Source organism: Panthera pardus, unplaced genomic scaffold, assembly GCF_024362965.1.
Source record: "Panthera pardus isolate Hobbes unplaced genomic scaffold, ASM2436296v1 HiC_scaffold_3, whole genome shotgun sequence".
Classification (NCBI taxonomy): domain Eukaryota; kingdom Metazoa; phylum Chordata; class Mammalia; order Carnivora; family Felidae; genus Panthera; species Panthera pardus.
Genome location: NW_026526876.1, coordinates 17,180,258 through 17,200,112, shown reverse-complemented (window position 1 = coordinate 17,200,112; position 19,855 = coordinate 17,180,258). Strand labels below are relative to the sequence as shown.

The window sequence follows — 19,855 nt, the reverse complement described above, 5'->3', positions numbered from 1 at the left end:
GTGTGCTGGCACCGCCTTAATCAAGCTCTGACCTCACCCTCTAGACAAAATGTATCGCTTTCACCTCTGTACGTTAAGACATTTTTTTTTTTTTCATTACGGAAAATTTCCTTAAGGATACAGAATTCTTCTGGACACCTTTTGCCAGGACGCGCGCGCCCTCATCACTGCGTGTATTAAGCGGGTTGGAAAGGCGCGCGCCCCGCGTCCGCCCTCCTCACAGGACCTGGCGCAAAGCGGACCAATGTTTTCTCAGACGGAACGGAAATGATCGGATCCAACGCACCCATTTTACAGATGAGCTCATCGGAGGAGTCGCTGCAGTCTGCCCTTTTGACTACCAGAGGGTGGAGGGACAGGTTCCCCGCTCGCCCTGCCCGGGTCCACTAAGCCTGTGTAACCGCCTCCCCCAGTCCCCCCACCCCGGGCTGGCCCGCCCGTGCCCAGGCCGCTCCCCGCGCTCTCTCCTCTCCCGGGGCCACCTGGCCCTCTCCGCCCCCTGCGCAGGGAGGTGGCCGGACGCCCCCGCAGCCAGCCCTCCACGCTGGGGGACGGCGTGGGGCCCTGCGCGGACCACGTGGGCGCCCCCCCCCCCCCCCCACCGTCGGACACGCTGCGCCGGGGCCGCGGGGCCGGGGGCGGGGCCGCGCCAGGTGCAGCGCGGGGCGGGGTCGGGCGCGCACCTCCACGGGCGGGGGCGGGCCCGGGGGCGGGGCCGGGCCGCCCCTCCTCCCGCCCCACCCCGCGCACTCCCGGCCCGGGATTAGCGACCCGGGAGCCCGCGCCCCGCGGCCCCGCAGCCACACTTTCCTGGGAGCGGCGGCCGCGGCGGCACCATGAAGAAGTCGTACTCAGGTGGGCGCCGCGGCCGGAGCGCGGGGAGGTGGGGGGGGGGGGGGAGGTCGGGGTCGCGGGACGCGCCCTCCTTACCTGGGCCGGGGCGGGCCGCCGGACTCAGGCGCGGGTTGTGGCGGGTGGGGAGTTCGCGCCCGGCCGGTGGACGCGGTCCCCACCCTGGGTGGGGGTCGAGGGGCCTCCAGGCGTTGGGCCCCTCGAGGGACCCGGCGTCCCCCTTTGCTCCCAGGCCGCGGGGCCCGCGCGCACGTGCGGGACACCGGGGCGGGGGTCGCGGCGGGGGTCCTGGCGCCCGAGCCCTCTGACCCCTGCACGGCCGGCCCCGCCCCCCACCTGGCCCACGGTTCTCTGGCGCCGTCAGCCGCGGGTCGCCCGGAGGTCTGGAGGGGGCTGCCGTGGGGGCCGCTGCCCCGGGCTGGCCCTACTTCCTGCTCGCTCTCCTAGCCCCTTGCATCCTCGCCGACTCTGCGGGCGCCGCCGGCCGGTCGGGGAGTTTGGGGTCCCGGTGTGCGCGGCGGCGGCGGAGGGGGGGGGGAGTGCTGGTGGAAGATTTCCTCCGGTTCAGCCTCCAGGGCTGGTGGTCCAGGCCGCGCAGCATCCTTCAGATGGACTGCCTGTACCCAGCGGATGCCTTGAAAGTTCGCCAAATGGGACCGCCCAGCAGCGCTGGGGGGGGGGGGGGGGGGGTGGGTGACGAGGGTTCATCCGGTGGGTCTCACAGCACCCTCCGCGTCCTGGCACCCATCCTGACTCCACCAGTGGGCCTGCCCTCACTCGGGTGGAGGAGGCCTCACTGGCTCTCATCACCCCGAACTTCCATTTCACAGATGGGCAAACTGAGGCCACAAGCACTGAAGGGCAGGTCAGGGTAACCCAGATCTCCGTCCTCTCTCTTTTCTTGTTTTTTCTTTGTGGTTCCCCCCTCACCCCTAAAGGGTCCAGGCAGGATCCTCAGCCCTGAATTCAGTGGCATCTGCCCTTTTGCTCACCTTGCTAGCTGCGTTCTTAATCTATGTGGACGTGAAGTTTTCTGCCAGGGACCCGTGACTTGATTTTTACTGATAAGAAGCCAGAATCATGGGACTCACTGGGAACCGAAGAGGCCATTTAGGCCACCCCCCTGCCTGTGGGTCATTTCTCAGTCTCCTGCTTTCCACATTCAGGAACCAAAATGAGTAATAAAGAATAACGTGTCTCAAAGAGGGTTACTCAGAACTTCCTTTAAAATACCCTTCTGGGTCAGTGGCTTAGAATGTCAAGGTTCACCCCCTTGTGGCCAACAGCGCGGCCCTAACCCGGCTCTGTCTCGGAAGCGTGGGTGCGTTGATGTGATGGTGGGGGAGGAGGGGGCTTCCAGGTGACATATCCTGGGCTTTGGCTCGCGGCCTCCCTCCCCAGCATGCTCCAAATACTTGAGATGGATGTGGGCATTGCTGCTGCGTGAGGCCCTCTCCCTGGGATCGCTAGCCCTGCGCGGCCCAGGGACCCCTGTTTGCTCTTGCCCTTGTCTCCTTACACCTCACGTCCTGCCGGTGGGTCTGGACAGTGGGTGTGATCGGGGGTCCTCCCAGGTCACAGGTCCTTGGCTTTTTCCCTGGGGAGACTGTCCTACACGGATGCCAGAGGGCCCCCCCAAGCTGGCTCGACCTCTCCTCTCCTCCACGCCTTCTCCGCCTCCCCCCAGGTAGATAAAGACAACAAAGCTGAAGCTTTGTGCAGTCAGTGGAAGGAGAGTTTATGGGGGTGAGTAGGAACCAGCTCTTGTGAAGTTAGCTTCCGTGGCTCCTGTGTGTACCTAACGGGGCGGGGTGCTGCAGGATGGGTGCGGGGAGGGCTTGGACCCCTTCCAGTTTGTTCCCCTGCTGGCAGCGGTCCAAGGTGGGCTGGGTCACTCCGTTGTAGTTGTGTGGGATCGGACTGGAGGGGACTGGCCCAGGGGCGGGGTGGCCTCTCGGCCCCATTCTGAACACGCTCCCGTTCCCCTGGTGCCCCGGTTCCACAGGGCTGCTTGGCAGAAGTCAGACCGACCCCTACGTAGCATGAATGCCATGAAATTAAGGAGCCTCTCAAACGGTGTTAAAAATCCCCCAGTATTGAAAATCCAAGGACAACGAAGAAGGCTTTTATTCTTTCCTGGATTGAGTGGGATCGTTGCTTCTGGACCTATTTACGGGCTCGGAAATAAATGGAATGATTATGATGGTGTTCTCTGTAGAGCTGCCTTGGAGTACTCGTGAGTGTCTGAAAAGGGGAAATTTTTTTTTTAATGTTTATTTTTGAGAGAGAGAGAGAGCAGGTGTGTGCACAAGCGAGTGAAAGACAGAGAGGAAGATGGATTCCAAGCAGGCTCTGGGCTCACAGGGCAGGGCCCGACGCGGGGCTTGAACCCACGGACCGTGAGACCATGATCTGAGTCGCTGTTGGACGCCTAGCCAACTTAGCCAGCCGGGCGCCCCTGGAAAGAGGAAAAAAATTGAAGATATGTTTTGTGGGGGGATCCCAAGTGTCTTGGGTCTGTACGCATTCGTTGAACACACACCGTGTGTTGGGCGTGCACAGGCAGGGCCGCGAGGGTACAGAGGTGATGGAAAGATCGTGGTCCCCGCTTGCAGGGAGCTTGCATGCTCCCTGGAGGGGCAAGAAGCAGGTGGATGACGCCCTTCCTGCCTGTGTTCCTGCGCCACACGGGCTCCAGATGCTACCCAATACCCTGGAAGTGGGGACCACGGGCGTGACGGGAGGTTTGAGTGGGCGGCCTTGAGAAGTGAGAAGCTGTGAGTAGGTCAGAGAATAAAAGGATCTTTCCAGGTGGAGAACATGGCAGACGCCCAGATGGGGCGTTAGGACAGCAGCTCCCGTGCTGCTCCAGGCTTGTCCCGGGCCCACCTCCCCTGTGGGCTCCAGTGGGCCAGGACCGATGTCCGTCTACAGGCCGCGTGGCCCCGTGGTTCGTTGCGGGGCTCCTGGAATTAAATCCGAGCCTGGCACCTCCCTCACTGCGGGGCAAGGTACTTGGTCTCGCTTGGTTCATTTGTTACACGGGGTCGACGCTGACTTGTGAAGATCGCGTGAGCTCGTGCGTAGAAAGGCCTAGAAAGGCCTGCTCTGTACCTTGGTGGCTACGGTCAGCATCATTCTTTTATTTTTTTAAATGACTTTTGCTAAGTTTATTTATTTTGAGAGAGAGAGAGAGAGAGAGAGCAGGGGAGGAGAAGAGAGATGGAGAGAGAGAGAAGCGCCAGCAGGCCCTGCACGGAGCCCGACGTGGGGCTTGAACTCAGGAACTGTGAGAACACGACCTGAGCTGAAACCGAGGGTCGGACGCTTAACCGGCCGAGCCACCCGGGCGCCCCTGTCTTCATGGTCCTCATCAGCAGGAGGAAGGAGAAGGCCGCGTGTCCCTGCCTTAGCCAGGAAGTCCAGGAGCTGTCCGGTCCTCCCCGCACCTCTGCGGCTTTAGAGGCCGGAGTGAGGCCCAGGCTTTTCCCGCAGCCCCTCGGTGTTGCAGCCGCCTGCTGCCTGAGTCCCCCGGGTTTTCTGGTGTTCTGAGTCTGGGGCTCCTCACTGCACACCAGGTCACACAGACCTTGCCCTCCAGTGTCCCCGGCTCCCCTGGGAACCCTCAGTGGCACAGGCGCTTCCCTGGGGCCCACGAGCCACAGAAACGGGGGACAAGGGGGTGGGCATTGGTCTGTGTGTGCACCGGCCACAGTAAGGAATTACTTGGAGATTCGTTGTGGCTTCGAGGAGATTCCCAGAGGGGTACCTGGCCTACCAGGGGTTAAAAAGCTCTGCCCTGTAGTGACTTCTCCAGAGGCCCGAGTAGGAGGCTGGACCCCAGGGCAATGGCCTTAGAGAGATTACGTCTGCAGCCGGGCCCGGAGTGGGCGGCCTTCTCCACACCCAGTGCCCTAGGAGCTGACTTATGGGAAGGGCGAAGAACCTCCGAGAACACTTCCCCAGTGAGCTAACCCCGGGTTGCCGGGTTGCCCGGTGAGCGTGGACAAGGTTCTTCCTCTTCTCTGTTCTGGCCCCTTCCCCTGCCCTGTCCTTGCTGTCCCTTGTCTCCTGGGGGCCAGGCCTGTTTGCTCTGGCTCATCTGCGGACGTGGGCAGAGAGAAAGAGCTACCTCGTGCAGTTTGCCTGTACTACTGCGGACTGGTGCCCAGGACCACGGAACTTGGGGATCCCCGAACCCCACAAATGTGAGTGAGCTGACTGAGCCCGAGACCGGGGGCCGTCCCTCTTCCTGGCCTCCCGCAGAGACGGGGGTGACCTCCCTGCCTGGCCTTCTGGCTCGCCCCAGCTCACAGACACCTGCCCACCAGCACCTCCCAGCCAGGCCAGCGGGGTTCTGAGAGGCCAGTGTGAGGGACCTGAGTTGGAGGTCGCCCACCGTCTTTCTGGAAGCCCCGCTCTGCCCACCCACCTCCATGTCCAAGCCAGGACAGGTGCAGAGGGGACGTGAGATTGCTTCTCAGGAGCAGAGGCCCAGAGCCCCGGCCCAGGTGGCAATGGGGGCCGGCCATGGGCGTGGAGCTCCCAGGTGGGCGTCTGCAGAGGACATCTCACCTGGAGACCCAGGGACCCCAGGGGGAAGAAGGCAGTCCCCTCCCCCGCAACTCCCTGGGCAGCCTGGCGAGACTCTCCTGCCCGCCCCAGGCCGCCCCACGTGGATGGGACCTGGGGGCGGGACCTTATTTCCGCAAGGCTGTTTGTCCACGGGCACTGTTGTGTGGGATATGCAGTTTGCCTAAGATGTACTCGATAAGGAAGGTTCAGCCCATGGCAGTGCAGGGCCCAGCCAGGGGTGACGAGCGCCAGTTCCGGGGCGGATCCAGCTGGTGGCCTTGGGGGAGGGAGGGCTGGAGAGAGAGGCCCAAGGCCCCAGGGGTGCGAGCCTCGCTGTGGAGGGAGGTGACGGGCTGGGTTCCCGGCCCTCTGTGCTGGCACTGTTATCGAGGAATGCCCAGCTCTAGGTGTGGCCGGGGGGGGGGGGGGGTTGGGGACATCAGTGGGGGTAAGTGGCGGTGCAGCCCCCTGGGAACCTGTAGACAAGACCACACAGAACCCACGAGACCACGGCGCCCACCGTGCTGAGGGACTCGGTCCCCCAGAGCGACCTTGGCTGAGCTGTGGGGTGCCTGTCCCCCCCGAGGTTCCTGGCCCATTTCGACTCTCCCTGTGGGTTCCGTCGCTCGTTCCAGAAGGGTCCACCGGGCGCTGCTGAGTTGCTGGGAAGGGCTCCCAGCGTCCTTCCTGTACCCTGGTGGCTCCCACTGCGGCCGGGGAAGGGCGGCCTGGCCTTGGGTCCCCAAGGTTGAGCGTGGTACTCTGCTCCCAGCCCAGTTTCTCTCTGCCTTATCTCCCTGTCCCCACCCGGGGCCCAGGTCCACTGCCGTGGCGAAGGGGGTGGCGGCTCCCAGGCGTCTTGCCCTCTCGGGCCTTTTGGAGCTCTGTAAGAGCCGGGCTTTGTTCCCGTCCTAATCTGACCTGGTTCTCTGAAGCGTGACTGCTGGCAGCCTGCGGGCCTCCAGGGCGGGGAAAGGGGCAGCGGCGGGGACGGTAAGATGATCCGGGTCACAGGGTGGCCCCGAGCCCAGGCCGCCCGCCTCCTCTGGCGGGAGCACACGTCACCGGTCGCGCTCCCAGCGATGCTGGCTCTACACCTGCAGAGGCCTGTCGTCTTGGGGAACAGGGATCCCCAAGGGCCACCCCGGCCCGCAGGTGTGGGCCCCAGTGTTGGGTGGGGCGAGGAGGGCGGGAAAGACCTCTGTCTTGCTGACTGACACCCCCCCACTCCCCCCCCCGGAGAGCCGCGTCTTGTGTCCTCCCTGGCCGGGGGTTTCAGAGTGGGGCCGAGCTAGGGCGATGGGGGGGGGCTTGTCCACTGCCCCCTTTCTGGCTCCTGGAGAGGCCTTGCTCGTTCTGGGCGGTTCAAGGGGTGGTGCAGGGATGCCCAGGCGGTGACTGGGCCTTGTGGGGCCCTCAAGGCTGCACCTGGGAATCAGGGCTGGCCACGGCAGCCGTGGAAGTCCCTGAGGGCTGTGCCAGGGCCCCTTGTCCCGGCCGGGCCAGGCGTGTTGGGGCAGCGGCTGAAAGGCAGGCGGCAGTGACTGCCTGCCCCGGTTGGAGACCGCTCCTGGGGAGTGTGGTTACCAGGAAGGGCCGGGCAGAGGCGAGCTGGCAGGCGGCCCCGGGCTCGGCCCGCGGCTCAATCTGACCTGCATCCTGGGGCTTTCACAGCCTTCCCGGTGGACCGTGCCTCCTGTTTCCACCGGGGATCAGATCCCAGCGGGAGAATAAAGCTCCTGTAATCCAACGCCCGTTGCCTTCCTGATCAGCCTGTTAAGAACCCGGCTAATCAACTTCAGACGGATTTGGGGGTTAGTTTGTGAAAGTCGCTAACAAAACCGTGACTTCTGTTGCACAGAGGTGCCCCAGTGTAGACAGTGTGGGGAACACAGGTCGGGGAGAAACATCCCATTGCACACAGAGGTGGTGCTGTGAGGCCGGGGAGGGGGAGGGGGAGGTGGTGGCATGGCGGGGGGGGGGGGGGGGGCTGAGTTGCGGCACACCCTCAGCCCTGGCGATCCAGTCCGTTCTGGATGGTCGCACCTTCCTGGGAGCTGGGGGTTGACACTCGAGCGGCCAGACCTTTGCGTGTGGACCTTTTTTGTTGTTGTTTTCTTTTTTTTTTTCAATTTTTTTTTTTTTTAATGTTTATTTATTTCTGAGAGAGAAACAGAGCATGAGCGGGGGAGGAGCAGAGAGAGAGGGAGACACAGAATCCCAAGCAGGCTCCAGGCCCCGAGCTGTCAGTGCAGAGCCCGACGCGGGGCTCGAACTCACAGACTGCGAGATCATGACCTGAGCCGAAGTCGGACGCTCAGCCGACTGAGCCGCCCAGGCGCCCCTGGTGTTGTTTTCTTAAAGGAAAACTTTCTAAAAATAAACGCCGTGCCTCTTACTCTCTCTTTTGCCTTTTCGACCCCCCCACCCCCACCCCGGCTGTTTGTTTGGCTCCTAACCTATGGCCGTTGTGAACAGGACGTGGGAAGGACAGATTCTTCAGTCCCATTGGTCATAACTTTTGCTTTTCATGCACCCTCGGCCACACGCACAGGCCCACGTATCATTTGATTTGATTATCAGAGGCGGCTCGTGTTCCCTGGAAAAACCATTTTAATTCTGCTCCTTCCGCTTGAAGTCAGATGTCCTGCGTGGATCCCAGAATTGTAACTTCAGTGGCTCTCGGAGTGGATGTCCCGTGGTTGATGTAGCCATCCCTCCTAGCTGCTGACTTGCAGCCTCTTCTGTGATGGCTGGGAGTGGGCCCGGGACTCCGGTCGAGGGTTCTGTGCGGAGCCGAAGATCTTAACAGTAGGTGTGCTGCTAGCTGTGGGACACGGGCTGTTGCTTTCTGGAAATTTCTCCAGGTAATTAGCTTCATAAAACGTCACGCACGCCGCCGCCCTTTCTCCTTCATTCCTGGGCTTGCCTCCGTAGCCAGACCAGGGTTCCTACCACTGGCGTTTTGTAAGGACATTGGATGAACAGAAACTGCCATCTGCTTCTCAGTCAGCTTCGAGGATTCGCGTGTTTGAAACATCGACCCCAAGTCCCTGCGTCCGAGCCCCGATCCCCAGGGGGGTGGTTTTTGGAAGTGGGGCCTTTGGGAGGTAATTCGGTTTAGGTGGTCTTGCGGGTGGGGCCCCCGCGGTGGGATTGGAGTCCCTGTAAGAAGAGGAAGAGACCAGAGTGTCCCCTTACCCGCCACGTGAGGATAAAGAATGTTTCTTATTAAAGCTCAGTAAAAGACTGGCCCGCTTGCCTACAGGGCTTGACTCCTGTCTCTGGCTGGCGAGTGATGCCAGGAGTACCCCCTTCTCTTTGTCCCTCCTTTGGCCCCATGAACAGGTGCGTCTGGACCCTGGGAGGTGTCCCTTGGCTTCCTTGGGCCAGCCTGAGTGCCCTAGTCTTGGGGCCAGTCGCCCCAGGTGACCAGTCACCTCTCCTGATGACCATTCCTTCTGCTGCCTGGTTACTCCCGCAGAGACTCCTGGAACTCCAGGCCGGTCAACAGCGCCGCCTGCCCGCTGGGCCTCTGTGGGTGCTGACTCCCCTCGCCAGCCCTTCCCGGGCCTCTGCACCCCTGACCCCACCTGTCTCTGTGGTTTGTCCTCCGGTTATGCTCTGACCACCATCCAAAGCTTGGATGAAACGCCGCTGCCTTTTGGGTGACCGGGGGGCCCATTAAACAGTGGGGCCCGGAGGCGGACGAAGCCTTTCGCCGTGTTCTGGGGCACCTTCCTGCTGCCCCTTTTTGCCGTGGTCGGCAGTTTCTGATCGTAACCATTCTCCACGTTACCCTCGATCTTCCCGGGGGTCCGTCGGCCCTTTGTTAACCTCCTCTGTTTCCCGCGTGGGCCGTTTGCACTGGTGTCTCACCAGGAAACAAATCGCTTGAGGACTCAGAACCGAAGGGCTTCAGGGTGGGGAATTTGTCACACGGGCGGCGGACAGGAGCAGCCGGGGGCAGATCCAGGTGGCGTGGGGCGTATACAGCTCTTGAAAAGTATGAACGTGATTTCTTGTTTAGGATGAGAGAGGAAGTGACAACACATCGCGAGGTTTATTTTATTTTTGAAGGAGACTGTAGTTTGTTTATTTTTGTTCCTTTTCTTTGAAACGTGTATGTATTTTTGAGAAAGAGAGTGTGAGCGGGGGAGGGGGGGAGAGAGGGAGACGCAGAATCCGAAACAGGCTCCAGGCTCCGAGCTGTCAGCACAGAGCCCAACGCGGGGCTCGAACTCCCGAAGCGCGAGATCACGACCTGAGCCAAAACCAAGAGTCAGACGCTTAACCGACCGAGCCACCCGGGCGCCCCGAAAAGATCTGAGTCTTTAAGGAATCTCTGCGCCCGACGTGGGGCTCAAGCTCACAACCTCAATGGAGCCAGCCGGGTGCCCCCAAACTGTAAATTTTAAACAGCTGGCATATACCATAAGCACCAGAAATTCCAGAAACCTAAGAATGCTTCTATCAATCAACTACTTGTCCTGTCTCCAAAGCAATGTTTTGTTTTTTTTTTTCTACTGTTTTGGCCACATGCTCTGATCGCTTCTTTTACCTGAGGACTTGGTCATATCATTTATTCCGAACAGAAAGAGAGAGAGAGGTAGAAAGAGAGAGAATAGAAATTTCATTCATCTTCCTGGTTAATCAAAGTTTATTTTTTTTATCTTCAGTAGTTGGGATGCATTAAAAAGTGTGACTTCACAGTTTGTGATAATTGCCACGATCTTTGCCCTCTACACACAAGAATTCTGATCAATTCTATTTTGAAGATAATTTCTGTTTTTAAGAAAGACACAGAAAAGTATGGGACATTGCGGGGCACCTGGGTGGCTCAGTCGGTTGAGCGTCCCACTTTGGCTCAGGTCACCATCTCGCGGTTCGTGAGTTCGAGCCCCGCGGCAGGCTCTGTGCTCTCAGCACAGATGCTCTGTTCCCCCCCCCCCCCCACTTCTCTCTCTCTCTGCCCCTCCTCCACTTGCGTGCGCTCTCTCGCTCTCTCAAAAATAAAAACAAACCTTAAAAATAAAAGTACAGGGCATTTGTAACTGTACCTTCGTTCCTGGCCGGGGATACTTGTCGTTTTGATTCAACGTGGACGAGGACTGAATTCTCCGCTTACAACTCTGTGTCTGGTGATTGGAATGGTTTTCCGTAGACGAGCTTCTGGCTCCATACGTGCCACATCTTGCTTCTCCCCCTCTGCCCACATTTTTCCGGCATGCACTCGGGCCACGCCCCTGCCCTGCCCCTCTGACCGTGCGCAGCACACGGGTGGGGACGGGAACCAGAAGGCACATCACTGGACTCCCACCGCGGAATGGCCAGCGGTCACCTAAGTAGACGCAGAAAGGTGCGAGCTGTGTAAATACAACCCAGCTGAGTCCCAACTACATAGCTTTCCATCCAACCTCTCCTTGGCCGGCACCCCCAGATGGCAGTACCCCTCCGGTGGCTCCTTGCACAGGAGTGTGTTGGGCAGGAGCTCAGAGTGGACACAGGGATTTTAACTGATTGGATTTAAGGTATTTCCTGGTTCGCACATTTTGCAACAACGTTTGACCGTGTCGACACGCGGTCAGGGCCCTTCTCGGTGGCTTTGCCGACACGACCTACAGATCTTCAGCAGCAGGAAGCCACCCCCATCCCCTCCCCGCCAGATCGGAGGGTCAGAGGGAGGAGGTCCTGTCACCGGTCCAGAGTCCCCCGACGCTGGGGACGAAGGCGGGCCTGCCTGGCAGGGGCTACAGCTTTCGGCAGAGGCCAGACGTGACCTCCCAAGGCAGAGAGAGCAGGAAGGAGGTACCTCGTTTCTCCCTTGCTCCCACCTTCCGCTCTCCTCCCAAGCCCCTCGCTGGGTGGCAGACCGGGGGACCTGGAGACCTCGTCCCGTGGATGGCATCTCTTCTGTCACTCAGAGGAGAGCCTGGGAGGGCAAGGGATGATGCTTGAAGATTATCTGTTGTTTATCTGAACTTCAGATGTAAAAAATTTTTTTTAACGTTTGTTTATTTTTCAGGGAGAGAGAGAAAGTGGGGGAGGGGCAGAGAGAGAGAGGGAGACACAGAATCCGAAGCAGGCTCCAGGCTCCGAGCGGCCAGCCCAGAGCCCGACGCGGGGCTCGAACTCACTAACGGTGAGATCGTGACCTGAGCTGAAGTTGGCTGCTTAACCGACTGAGCCCCCCCCCCCAGGCGCCCCTGAACTTCAGATTTCACCAGGCAATGTAGTTTCTACGGGTGGGGCCCAGAGCCCAGATGCCCCGCTGGTGAACCTTTGAGGGAAGGGCTCTGTGGGTCCTTGGTCAGCACCGATGGCTGTGTGACAGACGTGGCCATCTGGTGACACCTCTTCCCCGAGGTGTGAGCCAGATGCCCGCGTGGAGGGGCCCCAGGAGCAGCCACGGCACTTTGGGTCACCGTCGTGTCCCCCGCTCCCTGGACAGTGCCCGGTGCAGAGTAGGCACTCAGTGATCTTTCACGAGTCTGCATCTGCCAAGATGCTCAGACAGGCTGAACACCCGCCCGAAGATGTGGTCCGAGCTGGAGGAGGACGTGCGCCCTGGTTCCTCGCCGCACACGCAGAGCCCTTGCCGGCGACGCGGTCACCGCCCGGGGCCTTCTCTTCCGGCCCTGCAGCCGGGCCCCAACCCTGAGCCGCAGCAACCGCGGCCGAGGGCACCACACCAGAACCAGCAGCCCCTTCTGCTGGCGCTTGGTAGCCGGGCGGACCGTGGGCTGGGAGCACCGCCAACACCGGAGAGGGGATGGCAGGTAGGGGCGGGAGTCCGAGAAGGGACTAGGACCCCTGGCTTCAAGGCCCGAGGCTTTGCAGAAAACAGAACTTCCCGCAGTATTGCGTCCCTTGCCCGAGCACGTTTCCAGAGGCAAAAGGATTGCTCGCCACGTGGGAGAATACGTTGAGGTTTGCTTCGATCCGCAGCCCCAGCTGCCGGCCTTGGTGGGGAGAAGGTTCTCTTGAGGGGTGCGGGGGGCGGTGGTGGTTGGGGCACCATCAGGAGGGCATCCGCACCTCCCTAGTGTACCTGTCCAGAGCACACACACTTCCTGGCAGCAAAGGCCAAGGGCAGAGGGTAGGAGAAGAGGGAGGAGGTGTTATCTCCTTATCTCAGGTTCCTCTGAAGATAAGCCTGGAATTTGACTCTTTACTCCCACCTGCAACCTTGACTTGGGGGAAGCCCTTCACAGCTTCTTGTGAGCACTTGAGCTTGGAGAAGGGGGTAAAGACTGTGTGTCCTGGGCCCCCCCCCCCCCCCCCCCCCCCGTCCTGGGCTTGAAGGAGGAGGGGACCGCTGGGTAGGGGCAGGCAGCTCTGGGCCAAGGTCGCCGGGACCTCCCGGTCCTTTCCTGAGAGTCTCTCATGAGTTTGAAGCAAAAATTGAAAACCGATTCTTTATTGGAAACGGACCCCTTCCTGCAAGGCTCCCTTTTGAGAAAATGGTGACTTTTAATTGGAGGAAGGTCCTGTCCAGACCTCCTTCACCGTTGGCACAGAGCAGAACGGGGTGCATGTGTGTGTGTGGAGGGGCGGTGTCCCCTACCCCGGGGTCAGGGTGTCTGGGCGGTGCACGACCCCAGCGGGGCTTGGGGCCAGCCGCCAGATCCTGGGCGGAGGCAGCGGCTCTGAGACTACGTGTGGTGTTCCAGTCATTAAAAATAATCACGAATAATAACCTATTAACTGGAGAGTCTAGTTAAGTTCCTCAGTGCCTGTTTAACCATTTCAACCTTGTAATTTCCTGGGTTCCATCACAAAAACGTGGTTGGAAGGGAAAGATAAAATGTCTTCACACCCTGCCCTCCCTTCCCCGGGCAAGCTCCCCAGTTCTGTGACACAGGCACCCGGGCTGTGCCGCCCCTGGGGGGTGTGGCAAAGGGGCGAGAGGGGCACCAGGCGGTTTACCTGGACCCATTTTTGCTGCCTGGAGGCGGCCCCCACCCCAAACGCTGCTCCTACGAGGAAAATGCCTCGCGGACCATCCCCGTTCTCCCAGCCTTGCGTGGGATCCTCGTCTTTCTCTCGAGGCCCGAGGAGGCCCCGCGCATCTTCTGGCCTCTTCTTTCCTGCTCTGGAACGCTGCGTTTTCATTCTGTTGGAGCCGCCGGCCGGGGCTGAGTCCCGCTTTCCACTCCCTGCTGACTTTTGTCTCATCTGAAGCGACTTTCAATCTCGTGGGCTCTATCTGCCACACTCTGCTGGCGTTGGTCACTGGTCTGGAGTTTGTGCCCACGTGGGAAACGGCCTTTGGCCCCGGCCTCCGAGTCTCTGGGGCGGCCGGGTCCGGGAGGGCAAGCACCCGGAGTCTGAGCTCCCCAAAGCCTGGCTGTTTTCTCTGGATCTAGAAAACTGCCCACCTTCCCCTAACGTGCAGATCGCTGTGGAGACCAGGAGGGTCTGGGGGCTTCCCTGAATTGGGAGGGAGTAAGGTAGAGCTCCTGGAAGAACTTTTTTTTTTTTTTTTGGCGGTGGTCGGGGCATAGCAGCGGCCTGGCCGGAACGTGCCGGGGGCCTCGGTTACAACTTCTCCTTCGTTCAGATGCATCGGCTCTGGGCCGCCGAGCTCTCTTAGCTCCTAATTATAGGTCCCCAGGTTCAGGTTGGCGTATACAGCAGGTGAGCGATAATAATTTAAAAATTGTTAGGACTGTGATGAACCTACTGCCGATGGTAATAATTGTCTAATCTATCGGGTGCTTCCTTTGTGCTCGGGACTGTGCCCAGTGCCACGGCGTGTGACCTCATTTCGTCTTGGTCCCCGTGCCGCCGCCCCGGGACGGGGGGGGGGGGGGGCTGGGGGGAGTGATGAGGCTGGAACGGATAGGGGTGGGTGTTATTTTCCCGGGGCGTGCAGCTCGCACCCGGCGAACTCTGGATGTCACATGGCCTCCTCTCCTTCTGAATATGTTTTCTTTTAAAATCGCACAAAAATAACTCCCTTCTCAACTGGAACAGCGGAGCCCTTGGATGTCCTGGAGGCCTTTCCAGCTCCCTCTGCGCCGGACTCCGACGCGGGCCCGAGGAATGAGGTCCAGGGAGCTGGATTTCAGTAGCTCTTGGCCGCGGGTGTCTCCCGGGCGGGGAGTTCGTCGGACGGCGGGAACCCCGGGCCCGCCACCTCCCCGGCCCAGCAAGCAGCGTGCCCGGCGTCCTGTCTGCGCCAGGGGCTGCCTGGCACCAGCCGCGTGTTTGGGGAAATCGGAAAAATAAACAGCACAAATAAAACACAAACTCCACCCAAGAAATCCGAGACAGATGCTGTTGCTCTGGCCCCACCCGCGGGCTGGGGGAGGAGCCAACCCAGAATGGGGCTTGAGGACCAGACGCCCCGGTGGGGGGGGGGGGGTGCTGAAGAGCCCAAACGGGTCCTTTTCCCTTCTACCTTTGCCTGGAAGCCGCCACAGGGGCACGGGTGGGCGTCCAGCTGGCCCCGGGCGAGTCACAGCCGGAAGTGAGTCAATCCACAGGAATGTTGGGCCCATTCCTCCTCTGTTCCTCAGCCCGTACTGTTTCCATACTGGGGACTTGCTGGATTTACAGGCACAGCTGTGGCTCATTGGTGCCACTCTTAGCCCGACGGCGGGACCTCTGAGTGGCTTAGTGTGTGTGTGTGTGTTGGGGGGTGATGATCATTCTCGTGGGTTGTCACATGCAGTGTAGCTCCCACTCAGGCGTGTGGAGAGAGCCCACGGCCGTCGTGGTGGCCGTCGGAGGCTGGGGATGCCCACACTCCCGCCTCAGCAGCCTTGGGGGCAGGGCCCGTCTCCCTCCCGCCGCTCCCAGCCCCGGGGAGCCCACCAGAGCCACTGAGGGCCCCACCCTCTCCGGGTCCGAAGGGAGCAGTCAGTTCTGGAAGCCCAATGTCCCGCCCCCAAGGGCCTGAGGCCGCCGTCCAGCCTCGATGGGCAGGGGTGGCCTGCAATCCTCGTGTTCTGGGCGGTAGTCGAGGAGGGACGGTTTCCATCACTCGGCGGTGAGCAGACGTTTCATCGGGGTGGCCGGGCACCCAGGGTGCTCGCGTGTCTGCCGGGTGAGGTCACAGAGCGGCGGGGAACGGGCTCACGTGATGACGGAGGCTGAGGAACCCCAGGGCTGCGGCTGCAAGCTGGGCGCCCCGGGAGGCGGGTGCCGCAGTTCAGCCCGAGGACCAGGGGGGCCGACGCCGTGCGTCCCAGCCCGTGGACAGGAGAAGACCGGTGTTCCCGTCAGGCCCAGAGCACCCCCCTTCCTCGGTCGTGTCTGCACCCACCGCGCCGAGGGGACGGCCTGCTGTGCCCAGTCCGCTGATCCAAACACTAACCTCACCCAGAAACACCCAGAGATTCACGTTTGGCTGCATATCTGGGCACGGGGGGATGCAGTCATGTTGACACATAGAGTCGGCCACCAGGTCGCCGACGTGGCTGGGGCGGGCCGAGGGGGCCTTCCAGGTCTCGCTTCCCTTGTCTGAAATGGCCCTGGTGGCACCTGCGTCGTGGGGTGCGCGGGGAGTGGTCATAGAGCCTCCGCGAGTGGAAGTGGTCGTGACCTCACAGCATCCCTCCTCCTCCCTGCCTCCTTCGAGGGTCAACTTGGTCGTCCCTGCCTCCCAGAGGCCTCGCTGGTCACTCCAGGCCCTTGAGTCTCGTGTCCATGCATCTCTTGGTGGTGTTCCGTGTGGGTTCGACATTTGGGGCCCATCCTGGGGTCCTCCCCAAGCTCAGAAAGAGACCTGGGCTTAGCGGCAGGTAAGAAAGACCCTGAAGGATGCACTGTACCCATTCTGCTGTCACTGTCTTCAGACGTACAGAGCATGGGTGTCCCCGGGGAGCTGCACACGAAGCCAGGTCTGTGGGTCACCCTGCGTGGGGCTCTGGAACCTTCAGGAACAATGCTGGCTGCCTCCGCTTCCCGGTGGTCACGGTGTCGGGCGGGGGGTGGGGGGGTTTGTGGGACGGATGAGTGAGTGAGCATTGTAAGAGCCTCTCCGGAAGACCGCGAGACGGGAGCGGGCATCTCTGGCCCCGGCATCCTGGGTGGCTGTCAGACGGCGGAGGCTGCGGGCAGGTTTCCGGGTTAACCCTGATGAGCGGGTCCTTTCCCCGCTCATCTTGCCGTCTGTGGGGAGGGCCTCTGCCGGCCAACCTGGGGTGTCCCTGCGGCTCTCCAAAGGACGGCCTGGTTGCCCAGGCGGCACACTTCCAGAGCTCCGTGAGACCCGGCCGCGGTAGCACGCCCCCCTGCCCCTCCCGTGGATACCCTTCCTGGCAGCTTTGGCCGGGCTCGGCTTAGCACCTCCGCAAATCTCCTCGAGTCAGGACTTGCCTGCCATAAGCCTCTCCAGGGAGCACGCGCTGGCCTGAGGGGTGGGTGCCGGGATGGAGCGTGTGCAGCACGAGGCAGTGCTCATCTGGGGCTCCGTTCTTGCTCCCCGCTGGGGGGTGTGGGGGAGGACCGCTCGTCCTCCACCCTCCCGGATCCAGCCCGGCCCTGCCCGGCCTCAGAGCAGTGGGGGGAGGGGGGTGGCGTCAGGGACCCTGGTGCGGGGAGATCCCGATTCACAATACAGATCAACGTGTGCCATCCCAGGGGGTGACCAGTGCCTGACCGGGGGCCAGCACCCCTCACCGTCCTGCGGACAGTCAGGATGGCATGATGCACTGGGCCAAGCCCGCATTTTAGAGTTGGACGGACTTGGGTTCATTCTGGGCTCAACTCCTAGGAGCTGTGCAACCTCGGGCAAGTTCCTCGACCCGACTGAAACTCGGCCGCAAAAGGCAGCGGTCAGAGTTAGGTGAGAAATGGGTGTAAAGAGTCTGGCCCGGTGGCCGCCAGTGGCCGGTGTCCAGATGGCAGTGGCTGTCCTTGCAGGTGGCTGCTGGGCCTGGGTGTCGCCGGGGAGGACGAGGACCTCTGGTTTCTGGTTCTGGAGCCCGTTGTAGGAGCAGAGGTGAGGGCGTGCCCGGTGTTAACCACCCGCCGGCGGCCGTGTGTGACCTGTGCCTTCTGCCCCTGTCTTTAGGAGTCACGCGGACCTCCAGCAACCGTCTCCGGAAGCTTGGCGACCCCACGGGCCCAGGTAAGCGGTGTGTTAAGTCATGGCCTTGCCCTCTCTCCGGCCTGGCCCTCTCGGGTGAGCAGGGCCCCTCCCCTGCTGTCCAGGGAGACACCGTCTTCGATGGCTCTGATGCAGGTCGCGTTCGGGCCCGGCAGAGGCGTGTCGCCAGGGGCTGGGGCAGCCGCCCGTCTGTAGGTAGCACGGAGGGAAGGCGCGAGGTGCCGAGGGCGGGCCGCCCGCGGGAGGGCAGCTTTGACTCTGAGCACCTCTGAGCCAATCGGCCCGTGACCCCTGCGCCTGCTCCCCGTGACCCTGTGGAAGGGAAGGTGCTCCCGCGACAGAGCGAATAGGTAACCAGTGTCAAATTAGCAAGCTCGTGATGGTCACGGCCAAGCTATTCTCTTGGCTCTTTCTGTGCGTGTTCATGCTGGTGGCCCCCTTTCAAGGAGGATGTCGGGGCCCGGAGACGGAGGGACTCGCCTCTCCCAGAGCCCGCGTCCCACCTCCGAGACCAGCCCTGCCCAGTCGCACTTCCTGTGATGGTGGAAAGGTCCCGTGTCTGTGCTGTCCCCTGTAGGGGCCGCTAGCTACGCGTGACTGTTGACCGTCTGAAGAATCCATTAAGTTTAATTTATTCGTCCGGTCGTTTGCATAGAATTCCTTAATTACTTTATTGTATTTATTTATTTATTTTTTAATTTTTTTTTTAACGTTTATTTTTGAGACAGAGAGAGACAGAGCATAAACGGGGGAGGGTCAGAGAGAGAGGGAGACACAGAATCTGAAACAGGCTCCAGGCTCTGAGTTGTCAGCACAGAGCCTGACGCGGGGCTCGAACTCACGGACCACGAGATCATGACTTGAGCCGAAGTCGGCCGCTTAACCGACTGAGCCACCCAGGCGCCCCCTTAATTACTTTATTTTAGACGAACTTCCAGCTAAGGTCTACATGTAGCTAGCAGCCAGATCTTTCTGGCGACGCCAGAATTCCTTGCCCAGACGTTCCTGCGCCTACTTCCGGGGCCAGCGCAAACATCCCCGAGGGGAGAGGTGTCACCTACCCGTGGGTGGGACACCTCCAGGCTCGTGGGGAGGCCAGGGGCAGCTCTTTGCAGGGAATGGGGGTGGTGGCGTCGGCGGGGTGTGTCTGTACAGGCTGGGATGTCCACACGGCCGTGTCTGAGGCCCCGTGTGGTGCAGGATGGGGCCGGGTGTGGGAAGGGAAGGGTGACGCCCGGCTGGAGGTCTGCAGGGCGGCCGAATGATTCACATCCGTGGTTAAGCAGGAGCTCCGCCCACCCGGGGCCACGTCAGGCCGCTGACCACTGGACCGCCCGGCCGCCTCTGCCTTCCCGGGGAACTTTTCTCCGGGACCCCTTGCCTCTGCAGCTGGGCCGCTTCTCGGTCTCCCTCCCTTCTGCCAGCGGGGCTGGGTCTGGGGGCCTGGTCTTGTGACGGGCTGGAGACCGGCTCCTGAGCTCGGGGGTTGAGGTCCTGGGAGACTGGCGCCCCGGGCCGCGTGGACGCAGCCTCCTCTGGCCAGCGCCTCCCCGCGCTCAGACTGGCCAGTTCTGTGCCGTCAGCCCTTGGCAGCCGCTAGCACGGCTCCACTTGGAAGCCTAAGGCATAATTTGCCAAAGCCCAGAGCTGCAAGTCGGTGATCTGGGTTTCGCCTGGGACCGCCTGCTGACACACGGAATCCTCTCTGTGGGGGCCTGTGCGGGCTCCGGCCCGGGACACCCTTTCCTCGTCTCCCTGGCTCCTTCTGTCAGCCCTGCCGTCCTGCAGCTGAGACCTCGGTCCAGGCGGGGTCCTGCCCTGGACCCCCAGCCTCTCAGCCCCCTCGCCCCGCCCCTCTGACCCTTGTAGGATCCCCGTTGAGAGCCGCCGCCCTCCCTCCCCCCCCCCCCCCCCAAGCTTGACCTCCTGTCCCACACCCTGCCTGGTCTCCCGTGTCTGGGACCTTGGACCCCGAGTCCTCCAGAGGCCTGCTTTCGTTCAGGTTCTTCACGGGGCTGTGTGTGGGACCAGGCCGGGGACGGCCGTTTCTGGCACAAGCCACACCCAGGTCAATGCTTTGACGAGCTCACTCACTCGCGGCTCTTTTTTATAAAAATGGAATTGGTACTGGGGCGCCTGGGGGGCTCAGTCGGAGTTCAGCTCACGATCTCGCGGCTCATGAGTTCGAGCCCCGCCTCGGGCTCTGTGCTGACAGCTCGGAGCCTGGAGCCTCCTTCGGGTTCTGCCTCCCTCTCTCTCTGTTCCTCCCCCGCTCACGCTCTGTCTCTCCCTCAAAAATAAAGAAACATTAAAAAAAGTAAAAAAAAAAAAAAAAGAACTTGGTTGACACGTAAACGTGAAAAGTAA

General features: G+C 61.3%; 1 protein-coding gene across 2 annotated transcripts in view; it reads left to right on the top strand.

Annotated features, from left to right (window-relative positions):
• The first annotated feature begins 735 nt into the window (after positions 1-735).
• Positions 736-19,855, top strand: part of SEPTIN9 (septin 9) — a 147,016-nt gene continuing 127,896 nt past the window's right edge. Inside the window, exons 1-2 of one of the 2 annotated variants that reach the window (XM_053893170.1) lie at positions 736-855; positions 17,453-17,509. In XM_053893170.1, coding sequence (XP_053749145.1) covers positions 837-855; positions 17,453-17,509 — 76 coding nt within the window. In that variant the 5' untranslated portion in view covers positions 736-836. The remainder of the gene's footprint in view (positions 856-17,452; positions 17,510-19,855) is intronic. The other variant, XM_053893173.1, reaches the window with a different exon arrangement.